General features: G+C 51.3%; 1 protein-coding gene across 2 annotated transcripts; it reads left to right on the top strand.

Annotated features, from left to right (window-relative positions):
• The first annotated feature begins 14,424 nt into the window (after positions 1-14,424).
• Positions 14,425-23,173, top strand: ZNF687 (zinc finger protein 687). 2 transcript variants are annotated; one of them, XM_028088359.2, is made up of 9 exons: positions 14,425-14,541; positions 17,549-19,671; positions 19,819-19,997; positions 20,386-20,562; positions 20,651-20,813; positions 20,970-21,302; positions 21,397-21,509; positions 21,752-21,893; positions 22,039-23,173. In XM_028088359.2, exons 2-9 carry the CDS (start codon positions 17,566-17,568, stop codon positions 22,534-22,536), a joined length of 3,711 nt encoding a protein of 1,236 aa, XP_027944160.1. In that variant the 5' UTR covers positions 14,425-14,541; positions 17,549-17,565; the 3' UTR covers positions 22,537-23,173. The 2 variants fall into 2 exon arrangements, with proteins under 2 accessions (XP_027944160.1, XP_027944161.1); XM_028088360.2 differs by lacking the exon at positions 14,425-14,541 and adding an exon at positions 14,662-14,748.
• Positions 23,174-23,190: the final 17 nt, after the last annotated feature.

The raw sequence follows: 23,190 nt of genomic DNA, 5'->3' as shown, positions 1-23,190 counted from the left end.
AGCAACCTATGAACTAAGACAAATTATCAACTGCCAATGCACCGTATATACATTGGTGGAATAGGAAAAGTCAATCACAAGCAAAGCTCTCTCTTTTTCAGGACAGCATAGGGAACACCCAGCAGTCGATTGTCACTGGTCCATAGACCACTGAGTGGCTTGCCTCTGTTCTCATCCCTTGAACCTGGATGTGCCAGTGTCTGGTTGACCGATGGAGGAGAGCAGAAGTGATGCTTTGTAACCTCTAAGGCTAGGTCTTGAAAGGCAATGCAGCTTTTGACTAGTTTGCTGGAACACTGATGCTAGGACCCTCTAAGTTAGCACTCCAACTGCCCAGAGGCCACCATCTTGTGAGGAAGCCCAAAGTGGCCTACACAGAGAGCCCTTGAGAAGCCCTGAGAATATAAAAGAGAGTGAGATGCCTCGCTCTTCCAGCTCCATCTGTATAACTCCTACCACACAAGACACCCTGAGCCAGGGTGCCCAGCAAAACCCTTTGGAGTCACAGACACTGTGGGGATAATAAATACTTGTTATTTTTAAGTTTTGGAGTGATGTGTTTCACAGCAATAGATATGTAGAACAACAGGGTATATCAAGTCTGGGAGGGACCAAGGACCACGTGCCCTGACGGAAGAGTAAGTTCCTCAGTTGGTCTGTCTGGCTTACCCTTGTTCTGCCTCTTGGGAAAATCTCCACTGCTCTCCCTGGCCTCTTGCTCTGCCCTCAGGGAAGTTGTTCTTTGTCCACCATCCCTCATGGCCCAACTGAAGAGACCTCTGTGGGGGATACTCTCTTCAAGGAGTACACAGTTTGGGCAGCCACCTCTAGAGGGAGCCACTTCTGAGTTGTGGATCCACGATGTTTTAGTTTATAGCCATTGGCTGTGACAGGCCAGGTGTGGATTTTTGTTTGTTTGTTTTTGTTTTTGTTAACATAGTTTCATGAAAGAATTAGTAGGCTTACAGTCAATTCTTAAACATGAGTTACTATGGCCAAGATATCATACTGAGGCGAGGCTAGAAACTCACATTTTGCATATTGGCCGCTGTGTCCTCCCCCTACTCCCTCCCAGCCTCCCCCACCCCCGACCCTGCCAATTGTTGGAGGCCTGAAGGGGAAGATGACACTGTTAGTCTGATCTTTGCTGGGAGTCTTGCACTATAGTCAGCCACAGAACTCTTTTTTTTAAGATCTTATTTATTTATTTGACAGAGAGAGACAGCGAGAGAGAGAGAGAGAGAGAGAGAGAGAGAGCACGCACAAGCAGGGGGGGTGGGAGAGGGAGAAGCAGGCCTCCCGCCGAGGAGGGAGCCTGATGAGGGGATCCCCGGACCCTGGAATCATGACCTGAGCCGAAGGCAGATGCTTAACGACTGAGCCACCCAGGCGCCCCCAGGCACAGAACTTTTAAGCAAAGATGCTTGAAAAGGTCTGGGGCCACAGTGTTATCTCCTGGCGGGTGACTGTTTTGCAGCTGCTATTCTGAACTGCTTCAGTTTGGGATAGAGAAGCCTCCATATAATAAGACTCTCCATCAACTTTTATATTCCTTATTGTGTGTGTGTGTGTAGAGAGAGAGAGAGAATGTTTCCTTAGCAGTGTTATTTCCGTTTCTTTTTTTATGCTTACAGACTGGTTCAAGTGTAATTTCATGTCTCATGCAGAATTTTGCTAAAAGCAGCACCAACAAACCAGAACATGAAACCCTTTCTCAGTGGCTTTCTAAGGTACAGTGATAAGTGGTTTGCAAGTACTAGGGGCTGCTAGCTTTCCAGCCTGCAGTGGAGTGGATCCTCCCTAAACGATTGGCCAACATGCTTCCCTTAAGCAAATGCCACATTTTAGATACTCCACTTCCATCAGTTTGGAACTGCATTTATGTTTGTAACTGAGACTGGAAATAGAGACTTAAACAAGCGGAAGTTAATTTTTCTCTCAAAGTAATGAGGTCTGGATGTAGATAGCCCAGGGCTTACATGGTGTCAGGGGTTCCTCAGCTTCCCTGTTTACCACCTTTTTTTTTTTTTAAGATTTTACTTATTTACTTGACAGAGAGAGACAGCGAGAGAGGGAACACAAGCAGGGGGAGCGGGAGAGGGAAAAGCAGGCTCCCCGCTGAGCAGGGAGCCCGATGCGGGGCTCGAACCCAGGACCCAGGGATCATGACCAGGACCCCGGGATCATGACCTGAGCCGAAGGCAGACGCTTAACGACTGAGCCACCCAGGCACCCCAAAGATTTTATTTTTAAGTAATCTCTACACCCAGTGTGGGGCTTGAACTCACAACCCCGAGATCAAGAGTTGCACACTCCACCGACAAAGCCAGCCAGGTACCCCTAAATGAAAAATCTTAACATGAACATTTAATTTAACAATAAAAATTAAAACCTTAGAGTGACTTTAATCAACCCCTCCCAACCAACAGGCAATTAAGCTCAAGATTTTAGTTCTATCTTTTCTAGTTTTAGTTTCGGATTTTTAAGTTACAGTTTGGAGGTAAACAGTACAATACTTGTTATGAACAACACATCCCAGCCCACTCTCCACGTTTCCGCCTACCTAGAAGCAACCACTTTCAGCTCCTGTGCCCTGTAGTTTAGCAGTTATCTCCATATCCCTAAATAACACCTTATATGGTGAATACTTGATTTTTTACTTTATAATATTATGCATGGATTTCTAAAATGGAAGATGAGGACTCATATCTTCCATAGCCTCGCCCTCACACCCCCACTTCCTCCATATAATTATATAACAACTTTGGTTAAAGGACTATTCAGAATTTTCATTACTTCGACTATGTGAATGTTATTCACAGATGTGTCACGAGGATACTTTTCCTTCCTTGGAGTGTTTTTTGTCTTCTACTTATTGCTAACTGACCCTAAACTCTTCTCCAACTGTCTGCATTTCCTCTGAAGGCCCTCAGTCAATCTCACCTTCACACTGAAGTCTTTCCTGGGGGCTCCTGGGCCGAACCTCTCTGACCTCTTTGCCCTCTCCCCTGTGACCTCCCTGCACTCTCCCCCTGCAATTCTCCTTGCTTTTTGCCTGTGTCAGATCCTATTTCCTACATTCCACCGGACTTCATTCTTGGTTTACTCTCTCGCTTTGGTGGACCAAAGCCTCCAGTTTTCTTTGAAAGGGTTGTCCAAGCCCAACCAACAAACAGCCAGCATGGGCCTCTCGGCCTGTGGCGCAGTGTGGGAATCCACAGACCAAAGGAATCGTAGGTGTCTCACCAAACAAAGGAAGAGATACATGGACTACAGGCCTTGGGGCAAGGGTGAGGCTTAGGCGAAATTTATTTCATTTTTTTTTTCAAAGATTTTCTTTCTTTATTTGACTGAGAGAGACACAGCGAGAGAGGGAACACAAGCAGGAGGAGTGGGAGAGAGAGAAGTCAGGCTTCCCGCTGAGCAGGGAGCCCGATGCGGGGCTCGAACCCAGGACCCAGGGATCATGACCTGAGCCGAAGGCAGACGCTTAACGACGGAGCCACCCAGGCGCCCCGGCTTAGGTGAAATTTAAATGAAGCAGTGTTCTAATAGGCTCAAGGGAAACAGGGATCCGTGTAAAGCGGTTAATATCAAGGCTGGAATGAGATACTATGTCCAGAAACCCTTTATCTGAAGCTCTGCACCTGGGTTGTAAATCAGGACTGCTTCTCTATCTCAAGATGACTTGGATCCTTCAGGCCAAAGGAGAATGATTCATTCTTACTGATAGGCTTTCAAATAGCAATTTCTTATGGCCCATGAGTTTAGAGAACAAAGTTTCTCAGTGAGTGAGAAAGCAGTAGTTACAGAAGGGAGACCTTATGAACTTTATTGCTACATGCCTTGGGAGAAAGAGTGTTTTTTGTTAACTTTGCTGGCTTTCTGTGTCTCTTAGCCTCATGAATGGTAGGGCAGGATTTTACCTTGTCTGTCTAAGATTTACTTTCTCGGGGTGTGTGGGAGACAATATTTTTGAGCCTTGGCTGGGAGCTGTTAGCTGTAAGGTTCTTTCTAGCATGATCTGGCCAGACATTTTCCCGGGGGAATCCCTGATGTCAGTATCTTTAGATCAGATTCTTTGAAGCAAGCATATTCCAGTCTCTTTCTTGGAAAGAATGGTTCTAATTGCTAGCGTTCTGGGTCCTGAGTTTGGGGAAAGGGCTGGGGTTCTCAGAATTCAGGATGTAAATGTTCTTTGGTCCTCTTGTTTTTAGCATCCCATTCCTGCCCTCTCTGGAGCGGAGGACTCCACTTTTCTGCCATGGTGGAGGAGGGAGTCACAGAGCATGCATGGAACGCATCAGCGGAGGGGCGCCTGGGTGGCTCAGCTGGTTGGGCATCTGCCTTCAGCTCCTGTCATGATCCTAGGGTCCTGGGATCGAGTCCCACATCGGGCTCCCTGCTCGGCGGGAAGCCTGCTTCTCCCTCTCCTGCTCCCCCTGCTTGTGTTCCCTCTCTCGCTGTGTCTCTCTCTGTCAAACAAATAAAATCTTTAAAAAAATAAAAATAAAAATATAAAAAAGCTTATGTCTTTTTAAAAATGCCTTTATTATTATTTCAGTAGATTTCAGGAAGGAGCAAAAATAAGTGAGTGTCTCTAATATATCCTCTACCCAGAAGTCTGTCTTGCTTTTGAACCACATAAATTAGATATGATTATTATTGTCATATACAAGCAGTGTTGATTTAGCTTTACCCCCAAGTTTACTAATTTTTTTTTAGGATTTTATTTATTTATTTGAGAGAGAGAGAATGAGAGAGAGAGAGCACATGAGAGGGGGGAGGGTCAGAGGGAGAAGCAGACTCCCCGCCGAGCAGGGAGCCCGATGCGGGACTCGATCCCGGGACTCCAGGATCATGACCTGAGCCGAAGGCAATCGCCCAACCAACTGAGGCACCCAGGTACCCACTAATTTTTTTTTTCTCACTGATTTTTTTTGCTTCATAGACCTTCTCTCTGGGATAGTTTATACTCTCCCAGAAGGCAATCCTGTAAGAGTTCTTAACAGTTAAGATATGCTGGTAGTAAACTCTTTGTTTCTGTTGGTGTAAAAATGTCTTTATTTCACCCTTGTATGATGAGCTTGGACTTGATCATGCGGGCATTTGGGGAGAATGAGGGGTTTTAAGCATCTGAATATGATTAGTTTTGTTTTATAGGAAAACATTCTCAGTGGGGGTGAGGCAAGGATAAGGAATCTGTTGCAAACATTAGATATGATGGTGGCTGGAACAAGGGTTGTGATGATGGGCCTAGGGGGTGGACTGGAGAGATATTAAGGAGTTAGAATTGATAGGCCTTTGTCATCACGGGTAATGAGGAAGAGGAATTAGTGGAAGATGCCTCCCAGGTTTCTGTGTGTGTGTTAGCAGTGCTAACTTTCCCTGAGATGCAGATCCGGGGACGAGAGAATGTTTGGTAGAAAGTGGTGAATTTGGTTCTCATCAGGGGGCCTTGGAAGTGTCTGTGGCATTTCTGGATGGCACTCTGGAACTCAGGTGGGAGTGAGTGACACACATGCAAAGTTGTCAGGCCAAGGTGATGGATGCTTGTGGATGACGCACTCAGGGAGACGGTGTGGACTGATGAGGGGATTTTGGGGCCTGGGGGTGTGAGAACTTCTATTGTCTGAAAGCTGAGTCTACCTGCGTGACTGCTGTGGCATGAGGGGATGAGGCTGAGCAAACCTGGGCTGCACTCTCACACTCAGGGTCATTTCAGCAGCTCACTTTTCCCTTAGGGAGCAACAGTCTAAAATAAACCACAGGAAGGCTTTTCCCTTCTTTGTTACCACAGTTCCACTGACCCTATAACAAGGTAGCTGCTGGGGCAACTGGACAAATTTAAGCTGCAGGCAACAATATATGCACCAATAGCACTAGAGACAAGCCCGATGAGTGGTATACCCAAGTGTGAGGGCTTGATTGGTCTGGGTTCAGTACAAAAAATGAAATCCAATATTAAGAAAAAAGGAATTCAATTTATTGAATTAGGTATTTGCAACGTACTTGGAAGGGCTGCAAGGGAGGGTGCTAGCTCGGCTTCCAGGAATGATTCTCAGAAAATGGCAGAACTGGGGCACCTGGTGGCTCAGTCGTTAGGCATCTGCCTTCGGCTCCGGTCATGGTCCCAGGGTCCTGGGATTGAGACCCACTTCGGGCTCCCTGCTCAGTAGGGAGCCTGCTTCTCCCTCTCCCACTCCCCCTGCTTGTGTTCCTTCTTGCTGTGTCTCTCTCTGTCAAATAAATAAATAAAATCTTAAAAAAAAAAAAAAGGAAAAGAAAATGGCAGAACTTTCAGGGAATCTGCTATTTTTGCCATAATTAGGAAGTTGGGAGGATATCAGGAAGCTACTGGTTACTACTGGAACTATTCATTTCAAGAACACAATACTATTCCATTGCAATTTGGTGGGGGGAAAGGATGGTCTTTTCAGTAAATAGTGAATATCCCGATGGGGGAGAATCCCTAAACTCACAGCATATGCAAACATTAATTCACAATAGATCATGAACCTAAATGTTAAAAGTAAAACAAATAAAGCTTTTAGAAAACAAACAAACAAACAAAACTTCTTGACCTTAACCAGGACACAAAAGCACTAACCATAAATGAAAGGGTTTTTTAATTAAATTAAATTCAATTTAATTAAAAAAAATTTTTTTAAAGATTTTAATTATTTGAGCAAGAGAGAGAGCACAGAGGGAGAGTGAGAGGGAGAAGCAGACTTCCAGTTGAGCAGGGAGTCTGACGTGAGGCTCGATCCCAGGCCCTGAGATCATGACCTGAGCCGTAGGCAGATGCTTAATGAACTGAGCCACCAGGCACCCCAAGGAAAGGCTGATAAATTAGACTTTATTAAAATTAAGAACTTCTTGGATGAGTTTTAAAAACATTCTGCTAAGTGAAAGAAGCCAGACATAAAAGGTCACATATTGTAGGATTCCATTTATGAAATATCCAGATAGGTAAATTCACAGAACAATACAGATTGCTGGTTTTCAGGGGTTGGGAGGGTGGGGAATGGGAGTGACTACTTAAAGGGTATGGGGTGAAAGGAAACGATGAAAATGTTTGGAGTTAGACAGATGTGGTTTTACACAACATCATGGTTATACTAAATCCTGATCAATTGTTCACTTTAAAATGTTAATTTTATGTTATGTGAATTTCAGCACAATAAAAAGAAAGGATTTATGTTTACCAAAAAATAGCATTAAGAGAGTGGAAAGGCACCACACAGACTGGGAGAAAATAACTGGAATTAACATACTTGACAAAGCACTTGTGTCCAGAATATATAAAAAACTACAAATTGATGAGCAAAAAACCCGCAATAAAATCATGGGCAAAGACTCGAACAAGCACTTTACAAGGGATAAGCTATAAATGGCCAATAAGAATAACGAAAAGTTGCTTAATATCATTTTGCATCAGGGAAATACAAATTAAAACCACAGTGAAATACTGCAACATAACTACCAAAATACTTAAAGCTAAAAGGACTGACAATACCAAATGTCGGTGAGGAAACTGTACACGTGTACATTGCCTATAGGAGTATAAACTGGAATATTTAGGTACTATCTACTAAAGCTAAACATACACATCTCCTATGGCCCAGCTACATACTCAAGAAAAATTAGTGCACCTGTGCATGAAAATACAAGTACAAGAATGTCACAGGAGTTTTATTCAGGATACCCAAAAACTGGGTATAACCAAAATGTCCATTAACAGCAGAATGGATAAATTGTGGGTTTGTCAATAAAACAAAATACTATATAGCAAAAGCAAAAACAAAAACAAAAACTATTGCCACAACATTAGATTTCACAACCAAAATATTGACAGAACCTAGATACACAAAAATTATATATTGTATGATCTCAATATATGATGTTCAAGAACACGCAAAATGAATCAATGGTGATAGAAGCAGATAGTAATCGGGGCACCTGGGTGGCTCAGTCGGTTAAGTGTCCAGCTCTTGATTTTGGCTCAGGTCATGAGCTCAGGGTCATAAGATCAAGCCCTGCATTGGGCTGGCACCTGCTTGGGATTCTCTCTCTCCCTCTCCTCTGCCCCTCCTCCCCTTCTCTCTACCTTAAAAAAAAAGAAGAAAGAAAGCAGAAATAATTATTGCCTGGGAAGGAGCCTTTGGGGAGCTAGTAATGTACACACACACACACATACACACAGTAGTACCTTCTGATTAAACCAGGACCACCTCTCCTTGTTGCAGCCATCTGCTGCTCGCACCCCACCCTGTCCCTCTCTCCTAATGCTTGATTCCAGTGTCTTGTAAACGAGCCTTCCAACCTCGATCTGCTCCTGAATGCCTATATCCTACCTTCCCTCTCCTCAGACCTCCAGCTCCTCCATCATCCTCACTCTTGGGGGTTGGTTTAGTTTCTTACACCCCAGCAACAGAAGCAACTGGAGAGATTTTTACAGCTTCCTTGCCATGCCCACTTACTCTGCCTTCTCTCCTGTTATTATAGGTGAATGATCCTTGGCCCTCTGCTTGAGAACTAGACCCCACCCCTCATCTTTTTAACCATTTGGCTCCAGGAACTTTCTTCTATCTCTGCTGCAACCCCAGATTTTTGTCAGTACAGGATCTTTCCCCTCAGTGTACTAACATACTGCAATTCCTTCATCTTTTTTTTTTTTTAAGATTTTATTTATTTATTTGTGTGTGTGAGAGAGAGAGAGAGAGAGGGCGCACAGGGGAGGGGCAGGCAGGCGGACAAGCAGGCTCCCCGCTGAGCAAGGAGTCTGACTCAGGGCTCCCAGGACCTGGGATCCTGACCTGAGCCCAGGTGTCCCTGCAATTCCTTCATCTTGAAATGGTCCTTTCCTCACCTTTGTTTCCCCTCTAGTTACCACCCCATTTCTCTCCTTCCCTCCTTGGAAAGAACTGTCTATAATCACTGTTCCCCACCCACTAGCATTCTTTTGAACCCACTACATACAAGCTCTTCTTCCCCCCAGTCCACCTAATCTGTCCTTATCATGCTCGCCCATAACCTCCACTTTGCTTAATCCACTGGTCATTCCCCGGCTTCATCTTATTTGATCTTTCAGTGGTATCTGACAATTTACCATGCTTTTCTCCTCCTCCTCAAAACACTTTCTTAAAAACAAACAAACAAAAAGAAACTTTATGTGGCTTCAAGGACACAACGTTCTCCTGGTTCTCTCCTTTTATTTTTTTTTAAGTTTTTATTTCGAAGTAATCTCTACACCCAACGTGGGGCTTGAATTTACAACCCCGAGATCAAGACTCCCACACTCCTGATCTCAGGATTGTGAGACGAGCCCGGCATAGGGCTTTCCGCTCAGGTGGGAGCCTGCTTAAGACTCTCTCTCCCTGGGGCGCCTGGGTGGCTCAGTGAAGCGTCTGCCTTCGACTCAGGTCATGATCCCAGGGTCCTGGGACTGAGCCCCACGTTGGGCTCCCTATGCTTCTCCCTCTTACCCCTGGTTATACTCTCTTTTGCTATCTGTCTCTCTCAAATAAATAAATAAAAATCTTAAAAAAAAAAGACTCTGCCCCTCCCTCTGTTCTGCCCCTCCCCCCTCGCAAGTAAATAAATAAATCTTAAAAAAAAAAAAGCTGCATGCTCCACCTACTGAGTCAGCCAGGCACCCCTCTCTTTCTTTTCTTTCCAGTTTTTCTCAGTCCCATTTACTGGTTCCCCTATTGTCCTGACCTTCAAACTCTGGAGTTCCCCATGGCTCAGTCCTTGGACTTTTTCTCTTTTCTATCTTCACGCATTCCCTTGGTGATCTCATCCATTCTAGCTGGGATTTTAAATACTATCTATAAGCTGATGACATCCAAATTTATATCTCCACTTGGAAGAGTCATATGACTGACCATGACTGAAATTGAGCTGCTGACCTTGCCCTGGAATGTGCTTCTCCTGGTAGAATTCCCAGCTCAAGAAATGGCAACATCAGGTGCGCCTGGCTGGCTCAGTCAGTGGAGCATGTGACTCTTAGGGTTGTGAGTTCAAGCCCCATGTTGGATGTGGAGCCTGCTTAAAAAAAAAAAAAAAAAAAGGCAACATCATTCTACTTCCTCAGGCCTCAAGGTTTTGAATTTCTTTTTCTCATACCCCACATCCAACTTTTGTTTTTTTTAAAGATTTTATTTATTTATTTGACAGAGAGAGACACAGCGAGAGAGGGAACACAAGCAGGGGGAGCGGGAGAGGGAGAAGCAGGCTTTCCGAGGAGCAGGGAGCCCAATGCGGGGCTCGATCCCAGGACCCTGGGATCATGACCTGAGCCGAAGGCAGTCGCTTAAACGACTGAGCACCCCCCCCACGTCACATCCAACATTTTTTAAAAAAATGATGTTTTGTGGAATGCCTGGGTGGCTCAGTTGTTAAGCGTCTGCCTTCGGCTCATGTCATGATCCCAGGGTCCTAAGATCGAACCCCACACCAGGCTCCTTGCTCAGTGGGGAGTCTGCTTCTCCCTCTGCCTGCTGCTCTCTCTCTCTCTCACAAATAAATAAAATCTTTTTTTAAATAAAATCTTTTTTAAAAATGATGTTTTATTTACTCAGATAGATTTTTTTTTAATTTTAATTGCAAAAAAATTTTTAATTCCAGTGTAATTAACATACAGATTATATTAGTTTCAGGTGTACAATATAGTGATTTGACACTTCCATATATTACTTGGCGCTCATCACGATGAGTGTACTCTTAATCCCCATCACCTATCTCACCCTTCCCTCCACCCACCTCCCTTCTCCTAACCATCAGTTTGTTCTCTGTAGTTAAGAGTCTGGTTTTTGGTTTGTCTCCTTTTCCCATCTCTCTGCTCATTTGTTTTGTTTCTTAAATTTCACATATGAGGGAAATCATATGGTATTTGTCTTTCTCTGACTGACTTACTTCATTTAGCATTATACTCTCTAGATCCATCGATGTCATTGCAAATAGCAAGATTTCATTCTTTTTTATGGCTGAGTAATATTCCGTTGTATGTATATGCCACATCTTCTTTATCCATTCCTCTATCAATGGACACTTAAGTTGCTTCCATAATTTGGCTATTGTAAACAATGCTACAATAAAGATAGGGTGCTTGTATCCCTTTGAATTAGTGTTTTTATATCCTTTGGGTAAATACCCAGTAGTGTGATTACTGGATCATAGGGTAGTTTCCACAGTGATTGCACCAGTCTGCATTCCCACCAACACTGCATGAGGGTTCCTATTTCTCCACATCTGACTTGTTTCTTGTGTTATTTTAGCCATTCTGACAGGTGTAAGGTGATATCTCATTGTGGTTTTGATTTGCATTTCCCAGCACATCCAACCCAAAAGTAAGTCAGGCCACTCTGTCATGTCTCCTTCCTATCTCACTCTGAGAAAACACCAAAGTCCTTCCAATAGCCCCCAAAGCATCCCATGACCTGATCCATTCCTCCCACCCCCTTACCCCTCTGGAACACACTCCCACCTCAAGATCTAGTATTTACTCTTTCTGGAATGTTCTCACAGGTAGCTGCACGGCTCACTCACTCACTTTCAGCCTTTACTTAAATGCCACCTTTCTCAGAAAGGCCTTTACTGTCTGTCCTATCTAAAATTGCAACTCTCCCAGACTTCCTGTCCTCCTTCCCTCTTTATTTTTCACATTAAAAACAGATTAATAGCATAATTCTTAGAGCAGTTTTAGGTTTATGGAAAAATTGAATAGAAATTAGTTATCGTATACTTCCTTATCCCTAGTTTTCCCTATTATTAACATCTTGTACTAGTGTGGTACATTTATGGCAATTAACCAATATTGATATATTATTATTAACTAAAGTCCATAGTTTACAGTAGAGCTTTTGACAAATGTATAATGTCATGTATCCACTATGACAGTATCATATAGTTTCACTGCCTAAAAATCCACTGTGCTCCACCAATTCATCCTTCCCTCCATCTGAACCCTTTGCAACCACTGATCTTTTTACTGCTCCCAGTTTTGCTTTTTCCAGAATGTCATATAGTTGGAATCATACAGTATACAGACTTTCCAGTTGGCTTCTTTCACTTAGCAATATGCATTTAAACTTCCTGCATTTCTTTTCATGGCTTAATAGTCTTGCTTCATTTTTCTCCTGGCAATTATCGATTTTAACATGCTTCTATTTATCTTACTTATTTACCATATTTATTGTTTGTCTTCTCTGTATGTTTCATGAGGACAGAGATTCTTGTCGGCTTTGTTCACTGATGTATCCTCAGTGCCTGCAACAGTATTTTACCTATAGATGGTGCTCAGGTATTGGTTTGAATTAAAATATTTCTTAGGTGAGTGAATAGTGCATCTAATTGAAGAACAAACTTCTATTGAGAACTCTCTGGGCAAAAGAATCTGTGAAACACTGTTTAGCTTTCTAGACCCTTAGAATTCAACTCCACTGCTTCTGACCTTGCTTAATACCTAACCTAACCTGTCTGTGCCATACTTTCCTCCCCAGTAAAATGGAGGTAATAATAGTACCTCCCTCATGCGGTTGTGGTAAGGATTATGTAAGTTAATATACATGAAATTCTTATAATAGGTCCCACACACAGTACGTGTGCATCAGTAGTGACTATTATTCCATGCAGGAAGACGCAGAGGAGGTGGGAACGGAACGCTGGTTGGCTACATCCACGCTGTGAGCTGTGTGAGCTGGAGTAACTGCAGGCAAACCTGAAACAAGAAGGCGGCAGACAGGGCACTAATTCCATTTGCCCATCACTTTACAGAGAACCTTACGTTCTAAACGCGTTTATATATTTTTTAATTTAAAAAGATTTTTATTTATTTATTTGAGAGAGAGAGAGCGAGCGCACAAGCGGGGAGGAAGGGCAGAGAGAAAGGGAGAAGCAGCCTCCCCGCTGAATGGAGAACTCACGCGGGACTCGATCCCAGCACCCTGGGATTACCACCCAAGCTGAAGGTAGACGCTTAACCCACCGAGCCATCCAGGTGCACTAGATGCGTTTAATCCTCACAAAAACAATCATATCGGTTGGTATTATAATCCCCATTTTATCCATGAGAAAACCGGTTCAGGGAGGTCGAGCGACCTGCCCGATGGAACCATAGATTTCCCACGATATCCACCCAGAGGCTCGGATTCACATCTCAATACAGTCTCTATTACTCATGCAAACTCTCAGGGTACGCCGGTGAGTCCTAGATCCAGAGGTCCAGAGGTCCAGTGACCCCTGCGCAGGGTAACTTTTAAAAAAATAACCACATCCCAGTGATGAACGTCTTCGTGCGCCGCAAGCTGCGAAGGTTCGCAAGCCGGTGAGCCTGTGCTCTGGAGGGCACGCTGGGCTTGCATATGTATTATGTATTCTGAGTACGACCGCAACTTGTTTGCGGAACATCCCCTCCCCTTCTCCCGCCTCCAGGGGGCGTGGCAACAAAGCGCGGGAAAACCGGCTTCGACTCCACCCCCAGCCCGTTCTGGGGGCGGGGAAAAGGAGAGCTCTTAAATGGGAAATGGAAGCGACAGTCGGCTCACACCCCATCCCCGTGCTTAGGAAGTCTACCAGCATACCGCTTTAAGATCCCTTTGGAAATGGCCCAGGCCACGCCAGCACTCTAACGTCACCTCTCCTCCACTTCCGGTCTGCAGGGCCGTCCCGGGCTCCAGGTGCCTGTTCCTTCCACACTTCTAATCCCGCCCCTACTGCGCGCCCTCCTGCAGAGGGAGAAGGTACGGGTGACGCCATCGCCCAGGAGCTGGCCCGCGCGAGAACCCCATCCATCCAGATTATATGACGATTTAGACAGTGGGAAAACGGCAAGGAACTGGTCAACCAGATGACGTAATGTTTTGGGTAACGTCCCATTTTGTGGCTTCTGCACAGCATGACCGACACTGGGGTTTAGTGTGAGAAAACAGAGCAAATGGACCTACGCATCCGGGCTTCTCTCAGAGTCGACGAGGTTCTCCTCAAAGTGCCCACCAAATAGAAGCTGAGAGTTCTTTTAATTTGCATAAGCGAACTGCGGGCTTCAAAGATTGTGGCCAATAGGGAGTGAGGGGGCGGAGACGCACCTGGGACAGTCACCGCCTCCAGAGGGAAAGCAGGGGATCGGACTGGCTTCTTTCTAAGCGACAGTAGCGGAAGCCAGTCATTTTTGAGATGCCCAGATGGGGCAGGTGGGCCCGGCGCAACCAATGGGGAGAGGCATTTTCAGAAGGACTAGGCTCCTTGCCCAATGAGGCTGGGAGGACTGTGCGGGACTAGTTCCGAGCGGCAGTACTTAGGGCCAACCCAGTGCGGGCCTGGGAGGGGCGCAGTGCTGAACGACGGGGGTGTTGGCCAATGGCGAGTGCGAAAGCGGGCGGCCCAGACCTGGAACGCGGAGGGAGCTGAAGGAGGGGGAGGCTGAACGGGAGAGAAGCAGGAAGTAGCGGCGGCCTCGGGGAGGGCGGCGGCGGTGGCGGTGGCGGTGGGAGCAGGGTAGAGACCGCCGGGTCTCGGCCCGCACTTGGAGCGGAACAAGTAAGCATGCCTGGGGTAATACCCGCCCTTGGCCCCGCCCCCTGGGGGGGCGGGTAAATACCCCCGCCCCTCCCCCACTTGGTCAACTACCCCCCTCTCCGCGCCGCCCCCCTGGGGCGGCTTCTAGGAAGGCCCCGCCGCCGCCTCCATCCCTTCAGGCTGATGGGCGAAACTCCCAGCTTGTTGAAAGCACAGCCCCCTAGCCGGGTAAACGTGGAGGGAGGGTAGGGGTCCCCAAGTCCTGGCGCCCCGAGCCCAAGAGGCGTCCGAAGCACGGCCCGGTGACTGCTGGCTGCGGGATGTCGCGACCTAAAATGGTGTCCGTGTTCCGGGGGCGGGGGCGGGGGAGCTGGGCCAGGCCGGAGCGGAGCCTGCACCCCGACTGGGCGCGGGTCAGCGTCCGGGCCCGGGCCGGACTCAGGCTCGTGCCCCGGGCCGCCGCGCGCCTTCGGATCACTCCTCAGTCTCGAGGGAGCCGCGGGAGTCTGCGGGAGGAGGAGGCTGTGCCGCGCCGGGACGGGAGGGGAGGAGGTGGGAGTTGGGACGGACCCCGGCCGGAGAGCTGCGAGTCACGCAAAGACCGTCCCCTCCCCACTCCTCTCTTTCCACGCGCCTCCCCTACTCCGGTGAAGTCCTGGGCCGGGAGGTGCTGCGCGGCAGCTCCCCAAGGGCCTGGCCTGGCCGGGGCCCGTCCTTCCCTTCTCACGGTGGGAGCGAGAGAAGCGCGGTGCGCCTCAGTTTCCCCAGTGGCTTCTCCTCTGTACACCCCGCCCCCTCCCCGGAACCCCGGACATGCTCGCGGCGCCGGCCCTCGGCAGATGGCAGGGACTTAATTCCGCCCGCTGCCCAGCTTGGCGGCAGCCTAATCGCCCCCGACCGCCGGCCCCTCGCCCTGCTCTGCAGGCCCCGGGCCAGGCAAAGAGCAGTGGAACCCCCTGCCGACCTAGGCCAGTTCACCCTCTTCCTGTTCAGCCCCTTCCTTTGGCTTTTGGGGAAGAACAGAGGGAAAGGGGGGAGGGCCGGAGCCCAAGAGTCCGGGCACAGCAGCCGCAGAAAGGCCTCGGCCGTGGGGTGGGGGAAGCCTCTTTGGCCTTGAGCTCCCGCTGCTTGGTGGACCGTCGGCTCCTGGCTATCGCATGACCTCTAAGTCACTTGGACGCCAAAGGGGGACTTGCTTGGGGAGGGCGAGTGGGCAGATGTTTTCTCCTAGTCGCCACTGGTCTGTGCTCCACCAGCCCACTTTTCTGAGGGCCGGTGTGGAAGGCAGCTCCGGTTTCTCCTGGTGGGGAGAGAAGCAGGCAGAGGAGGGAGGACCCTAGCTCTCCATCAGGGCAGAGGCAAAGGGTGGAGGGCTTTGTTTAAACCCAGAGACTGCAGAATTAAGTAGGGGGTGGTGAGGGGAAACTTCCCTTTCTTCCTCTTGTTGGTCCCCTCTTCCTCTACCCTGCCTGGGTCCCACCATTGCCAGCTACCACCTGCTGGGACCATCTCCAGTTTCAGTCTAAAGGCTGGCAGGAGGTGAGGGAATTGGCCCTGAGAAATGGCTTGCATCCTGGGCAGAGAATGTGTAGTGACAGAGACTTTTTCAGTTTCTTCCTCCTAGATCTAGAAACACTTGTGGGGAGAAACTGGTGAGGAACAGATCCGGGTCCCCCCCAAGCTTCAGGCTGGCCATGTTGGTTTAGTGCCACATGCGTCTTGTGTGTGTGTGTGTGTGTGTGTGTGTGTTTGTGCGCACGCACGCGCGTGTGCGCATGCACACTCACTGGGCCAGGTTGGGGTTGGGCAAGACTTCCTGGACTGGTGTTGCCAAGGGAAAATGAAAAGGGTGAGGAGTGTGAATTAGGAGCTCAGAGCAGAAATGACAGGGGTAAGGGGGCTTGGCTTTTCCCCTTTGTGGCGGTCGTGCTGGATGTTACCCTGGAGTTTGGCCCTGAGAGAGCAAGATGGGGAGGGAGGGAGAGAGGAGGGGCTGGCCCCGGGAGGGCAGAAGCACTCTGGGGAAGGTAGGTGAGCTAGCGGCAGGTGTTTGTGACAGGAGAGGCCTAGGCTGGGGCCCTTGTGACCAGGCTGCCGTCACGGTTTTCCCCTGTCTTTTGTCTTTGTCTCTTTCTGTTACTGTGTCTTATTCTGTCCATCTTGGTCTCTTGGGTGATTTCCCTGAGTCCACTTCTCCTTGTTAACCAAGCTAGATCTCCAGGTGCCAGTGGTCTCCCCAAGTCCCCAGACTTGACCCCTGACTCTTGTCTCTGACCCCAGCCCCAGATTCCCAGTGCTTTCTCCTTCCCAGCTCCTCCTTGACCTGACATGTCTTGTTTGTCCCAGCTGTAATAATAAATCCTATTCTGGGTTCTGACTCTCAGGGTTATGATTCATATCGTGCTCAGAATCACCCTGTGATGTATGGGTTACTTGCCTCCCCTTTCAAAAGTAAGGCAGTGGACATCAGACCATTGGCAAAGCTGGAAGTAGAATCATTTCTTCATCTTGGCTTAAGTCACTGTCCCTTTGTACACATGGCCTTTCAGATCTCTGTGGACCCCCAGAAGATCCATGAAGAATTATGAATGGATCCCATGCTGCCATGAATGAGCCCTTAGACCCAGAGCGTCCTGTATATCTTCCTCCTTAATAGTGGTATTGATTAATTGATGGGTTTTGTGCTGGGCACAGGAGGGGCCGAGGTGGTTTCAACCAAGATGTTCACTGAACTCCCTCTGTCTCTGTTATCCTTGTCTCAGCTGTATTTCTGAGAAGTTACTTTTCTTCTGCTTTCTCTCGATCTTGGTGTCTTCCCTGGAATGTGCACATAACCTACCTTTCAGTTTTATGGTTTGGCAAACCAGGTACCTCCACCAGCTCTAGCATTTGCGTTGTGGTAAAAGCATACCCAAGTCAGACTGTGCATGGTCCCAAGAGGATAAATATGGAGATCCCAAGGGAGGTGGGCCAGGGTTCCTGCCTCCTGAAGGCTAAGTTTCTTGCTCTTTTTTTCTGTTTTCGTCAGGTCTGGGACCTGTTGCCATGGGGGACATGAAGACCCCTGATTTTGATGACCTCCTTGCTGCGTTTGACATCCCCGATATTGATGCAAATGAAGCCATCCACTCTGGGCCAGAAGAAAACGAAGGGCCTGGTGGCTCAGGAAAGCCAGAACCCAGTGTAGGAGGTGACTCTGGAGAAGCAACGGCAGCAGCTTCCAGGGATGGCCCCGAGGTTCCAGCCCAGGCTTCTGATCATGGCCTGCCACCGCCAGACATCTCAGCAGTCAGCGTCATTGTCAAGAACACTGTGTGTCCTGAGCAGCCTGAGTCCCCGGCTGGGAGTTCAGGAGGGGAAGGGGCCCAGGCTGGGGGGGTGACTAAGGAAGGGCCTGTGGGGCCTCGTCTGATGCAGAATGGTTTTGGGGGCCCTGAGTCATCCCTTCCAGGTACACCCCACTCTCCAGCTCCTCCCAGTGGGGGTACCTGGAAAGAAAAAGCCATGGAAGGCAAAGCTCCTTTGGACCTCTTTGCTCATTTTGGGCCTGAGCCAGGGGAGCACCCTGATCCCCTCCCTCCCTCTGCACCTTCCCCGCCTCGGGAAGGGGCCATGACCCCACCTCCTTTCCCCTCTCCCTTTGAGCTGTCCCGGGAGAATGGCCCAGCCTTGCTGCCACCTGGTTCTCCCCCACCGCTGGGGACCATGAAGCAAGACAGCTGCAGCCCCCTTCATCCTCAGGGCCTAGCTGGGCTAGGCTCTGGCTCGAGCCCCGAGGCCACGGGCATTTCTGCCAGCGCCTCGCCTCCCGGGGTGACTGGGTTGCCCTTCTTCAAGCAGTCTCCCGGGCATCAGAGCCCTGCTGCCTCCCCCAAAGTGCCCCGCTGTCAGCCCCTGAAGGAAGAAGAGGAGGAGGGGCCCGTGGATAAGCCTTCCCCCGAAAGCCCCCAGAGTCCCTCTAGTGGAGCTGAGGCTGCAGATGAGGACAGCAATGACTCCCCTGCCTCTTCCAGCTCCTCAAGGCCTCTCAAGGTGCGGATCAAGACCATTAAAACATCCTGCGGGAATATCACAAGGACGGTAACCCGGGTCCCCTCAGACCCTGATCCTCCTGCCCCTTTGGCTGAGGGGACCCTTCTGGCTGAGGCTGGCCTCCTGAAGCTGTCCCCTGCAACCTCGACCCCTGAGGGTCCAAAGGTGGTGAGCGTCCAGCTGGGTGATGGCACAAGGCTAAAGGGTACTGTGCTGCCTGTGGCCACCATCCAGAACGCAAGCACCGCCATGCTGATGGCGGCCAGCGTGGCCCGCAAAGCTGTGGTTCTGCCTGGGGGCGCTGCCACCAGCCCTAAGACACTGGCTAAGAATGTGCTAGGGCTGGTACCCCAAGCCCTGCCCAAGGTGGAGGCGCGGGCAGGGCTGGGGACCGGGGGGCAGAAGGTGAACGGTGCCTCAGTGGTGATGGTGCAGCCTTCCAAGGCGGCCACCGGGCCAGGTGCAGGAGGTGGCACGGTGATCTCGCGGACCCAGTCCAGCCTGGTGGAGGCCTTCAACAAGATCCTCAACAGCAAGAACCTGCTGCCTGCCTACCGGCCCAACCTGAGTCCACCGGCTGAGGCCGGGCTGGCCCTGCCTCCGACAGGCTACCGCTGCCTCGAGTGTGGTGACGCCTTCTCGCTGGAGAAGAGCCTGGCGCGGCACTATGACCGCCGGAGCATGCGCATCGAAGTCACCTGCAACCACTGCGCACGCCGCCTGGTCTTTTTCAACAAGTGCAGCCTGCTGCTGCATGCCCGAGAGCACAAGGACAAAGGGCTCGTCATGCAGTGCTCACACCTGGTCATGAGGCCCGTCGCCCTGGACCAGATGGTGGGGCAGCCGGACATCACGCCCCTGCTGGCTGTCCCGCCCGCGCTCGGACCTCCAGCCTTGCCTGCCTTGGGCAAGGGTGACGGGGCCATCACCGCCGCCATTACCGCCGTTGCCGCTGAGGCCCCTGTGCTGCCACTCTCGTCTGAGCCGCCTGCTGCCCCTGCCTCCTCGGCTTACACGTGCTTTCGCTGCCTGGAGTGCAAGGAGCAGTGCCGGGACAAGGCCGGCATGGCTGCCCACTTCCAGCAGCTCGGGCCCCCTGCCCCCGGGGCCAACAGCACTGTGAGTTCCCTTTCGCGGCCCTTCCCCGGGGGTAGAGCCCGCTGCCATGGGAGTAGGATCTGGGAAGGTGTTGGGGGCTTGGTCAGGAGAAGTCATGGGGGACAGGCCACTCCTCATTGACTTCCCTTCTTTCCGCCCCCTTGACAGGTGTGTCCAACCTGCCCCATGATGCTCCCCAATCGCTGCAGCTTCAGTGCCCACCAGCGCATGCATAAGAACCGGCCTCCCCATGTCTGCCCGGAGTGTGGGGGCAACTTCCTGCAAGCCAATTTTCAGACCCATCTTCGGGAGGCCTGTCTACATTTGTCTCGCCGTGTAGGCTACAGGTGCCTCCTGACTCTCCTCCCCATAGTCTGGCCCCTGCCCCGCCCTCCCCCCCCGCCCCCCCCCGCCCCGACCCTGCCGGCACTTTATGGCCGCCTGTGTCCCAGCACCAGCCTTTCAGCTGGCCTGTCAGGGAGCGCCCCATCTCTCCTGCTGAACCCTTCAGGCTGAGATCTGTCTCTGCCCTGCTCCCACGGACAGGGGAGAGAGCTCCAGTTCGGCCTCCGCAGGCCTCCCTCAAGGAGCAGGGTCTGCGTTCCCCTCCTCTCCCCACCTTGCTCGGGCTCCGCGGCCGCCTGGAACTTCTGAGTCCCGCAATTCCCAGGAATGACGGGGCTGGGGGACGGGCTGGAGACAGCCTGCCTCACCTCGGCGCCCCCTGCCGCCTAGGTGCCCCAGCTGTGCAGTGGTGTTCGGGGGCGTGAACTCCATCAAGTCCCACATCCAGACGTCGCACTGCGAGGTTTTCCACAAGTGCCCCATCTGCCCCATGGCCTTCAAGTCCGCGCCCAGCGCCCATGCCCACCTGTACACCCAGCACCCCAGCTTCCACACGCAGCAGGCCAAGTGAGACCTGGCAGGGAGTGGGGTGGGCCGGAGCGGGGTTGGGGCCCCGATGGGCAGGGTGTCTGCACTGTCCTCTCCACCCACACAGGATGATCTACAAGTGCGCCATGTGTGACACGGTCTTCACTCACAAACCCCTCCTCTCCTCACACTTCGACCAGCACCTGCTGCCCCAGCGTGTCAGCGTCTTTAAGTGCCCATCTTGTCCTCTGCTTTTTGCTCAGAAAAGGACCATGCTGGAACATCTTAAGGTAGAGGAGTTGAGGGACAGGGGTGGGGTGCTTGGCTGTGGTGACCTGGGGCTAGGGTAACATAACCCTGAGGAAGTGGGCGTGGGGGAGCAACGAGGCCTCTGGCAAAGCCAGGCCCTCCTCCACAGTGGCCACCCCCTTGTCTCCCTGTCACAGAACACCCATCAGTCCGGGCGCCCCGGGGAGGAGACTGCTGGGAAAGGGGCTGCGGGTGCCCTTATGACCCCCAAGGCTGAGCCTGAGGACTTGGCTGTGGCTCGGGGAGGAGCAGCTGCCCCAACTGAGGAATCGTCTTCATCCTCAGAAGAAGAAGAACTACCCAGCTCTCCTGAGCCCCCTCGCCCAACCAAACGGCCCCGACGGGAACTAGGGAACAAAGGCATCAAGGGTGGGGGTGGGGGCCCTGGAGGCTGGACCTGTGGCCTTTGTCACTCCTGGTTTCCTGAGCGAGACGAGTATGTGGCTCACATGAAGAAGGAGCATGGCAAGGTGAGTGGGCCTTCCCCCTGGGATCGGGTTGTGTGGCTGTGCGGTTGGGGTCTTAGAGCCTGGCTCTGAGGTTCCCTACCGTCTGCTCTCCCAGTCAGTGAAAAAGTTTCCCTGTCGCCTTTGTGAGCGCTCCTTCTGTTCCGCCCCCAGCCTGAGGCGCCACGTCAGGGTCAATCACGAGGGTATCAAGCGAGTTTACCCATGCAGGTAACCCTTGCCCCTCATCTGCAACCCCCCGCCCCCAGCCCCTTCCTCTTTTTGAGCAAGTAGCCTGCCCACCCCATGCCCCCAGCCCCACTAAGTACCTTCCAACCATGACTCGAGAGTGGACCAAAGGTTGAGGCCTCCCTCTGCTCTTGGGAACCTCCTCCCCCCGCCCCCCTCAAGCCGCAGGCCTTGGTCTTTGGGCCAGTCTCCTGGCATCCACGCTACCCACTCTCCCCCTGCAGGTATTGCACAGAGGGAAAACGCACCTTCAGCAGCCGCCTGATCCTGGAGAAACATGTCCAGGTCCGGCATGGCTTGCCGCTCGGGGCCCAGTCGCCCGGCCGGGGGGGTACCCTGGCTCGGGGCCCCGGTGCCAGAGCCCAGGTAGGCAGAGGCCCAGCCTGCTCTTCCGGGCCTGTGGGACTGGGAAACTGCAGGGTTCTAGGCCCTGGCCTCAGGAAGCTAGGCGGGGGTGGCAGGGTCAGTGGGGGATGAGAGGGAGGCCTAATTTCTTCCCTCTCTTCGCCAGGGGCCAGGACGGAAACGCCGCCAGTCCTCTGACTCTTGCAGTGAGGAGCCTGACAGCACAACACCTCCAGCCAAGTCCCCCAGGGGCGGGCCGGGCTCAGGAGGCCACGGCCCCCTGCGCTACCGGAGCAGTGGCTCAGTGGAGCAGAGCCTCATGGTGGGCTTGAGGGTGGATGGCGGTGCCCAGCAGTGCCTCGACTGTGGTCTGTGCTTCGCCTCCCCTGGCTCTCTGAGCAGGCACCGCTTCATCAGCCACAAGAAGAAACGGGGTGCGGGTGGCGCCAGTGCCCTGGGCCTGGGTGATGGGGAAGAAGAGGCCCCTCCTCCACTGAGGTCTGACCCGGAGGGCGGAGAGTCTCCTTTGTCGGCTTCTGGAGGCCCGCTGACCTGTAAGGTCTGTGGCAAGAGCTGTGACAGCCCGCTCAACCTCAAGACCCATTTCCGCACACACGGCATGGCGTTCATCAGGGCTCGGCAAGGGGGCAGCGGGGACAACTAGGCCCGGGGCCTGGACTGGCCGGCCTCCCCTCCCTCTTCGGCGGGAGCCTGGGTCACTGCTGCTGTCTCGTCCCTGGGCTAGGGATTTCCTTCTAGTTCACGTTTTGTTCAGCTCCTCTCCCCCAGCCCCCAAACACAACAGGCTTTTGAGGATTATAGTGACTTGCAGTCCCCCCTTTGGGTTTGGCCCTTGGGTCCTAGTAGAGTGGGCCCTCCATTCCTCCTTTCTGAGCCCGACACTAATTATCCTCCTGCTGCAGACCCCGAGTGGGTTGGGGTGGGAGGAGGGACGTTCCTAGGCCTGTGAGCAGGGCCCAGGGAAGGCCCGCCCCCCCGCCCCCCCCTCGCTGGGGCCCTCAGGAAGCTTCTCAACCCTCAAGAGCCTGGCCCTGCCCCTGCACCACCCCTCAGACTCCCTGGCACTTGAGCCCCACCCCCACCCCTGCAGTGCCTTTCACTTTTTTTTTTTACCCAGAAATCCAGGGGGGGTTGGTAGGGACGAGTCCTGTCAAGGGGGGGGCCCAAGGGAGAGGAGGGGACAGGCTCTCAGGAATCCTTTATTCTTGTAGTAATAATAATACTAACAGTGGGGAAATGGGAGGGAGAAAACCAGACCATTAAAACTGCTCATGGTTTAATCCCTTCACGCTCCTCT

The sequence above is a fragment of the Eumetopias jubatus genome, unplaced genomic scaffold (assembly GCF_037043125.1).
Source record: "Eumetopias jubatus isolate StellerSeaLion01/CBP00866 unplaced genomic scaffold, mEumJub1_p1.0 scaffold_4, whole genome shotgun sequence".
Classification (NCBI taxonomy): domain Eukaryota; kingdom Metazoa; phylum Chordata; class Mammalia; order Carnivora; family Otariidae; genus Eumetopias; species Eumetopias jubatus.
The sequence above is the reverse complement of the archived record's forward strand: the minus strand, read 5'-3'. Positions and strand labels throughout refer to the sequence as shown.

What these genes read in the sequence shown, in the direction of transcription:
- ZNF687 (XM_028088359.2), top strand. Translation starts at nt 17,566, where the DNA reads ATGGGGGACATGAAGACCCCTGATTTTGATGACCTCCTTGCTGCGTTT. An exon ending in TTCCACACGCAGCAGGCCAA is followed by an intron (nt 20,563 to 20,650) that starts GTGAGACCTGGC and finishes CCACCCACACAG; the next exon opens with GATGATCTACAAGTGCGCCA. An exon ending in AAGCGAGTTTACCCATGCAG is followed by an intron (nt 21,510 to 21,751) that starts GTAACCCTTGCC and finishes CTCCCCCTGCAG; the next exon opens with GTATTGCACAGAGGGAAAAC.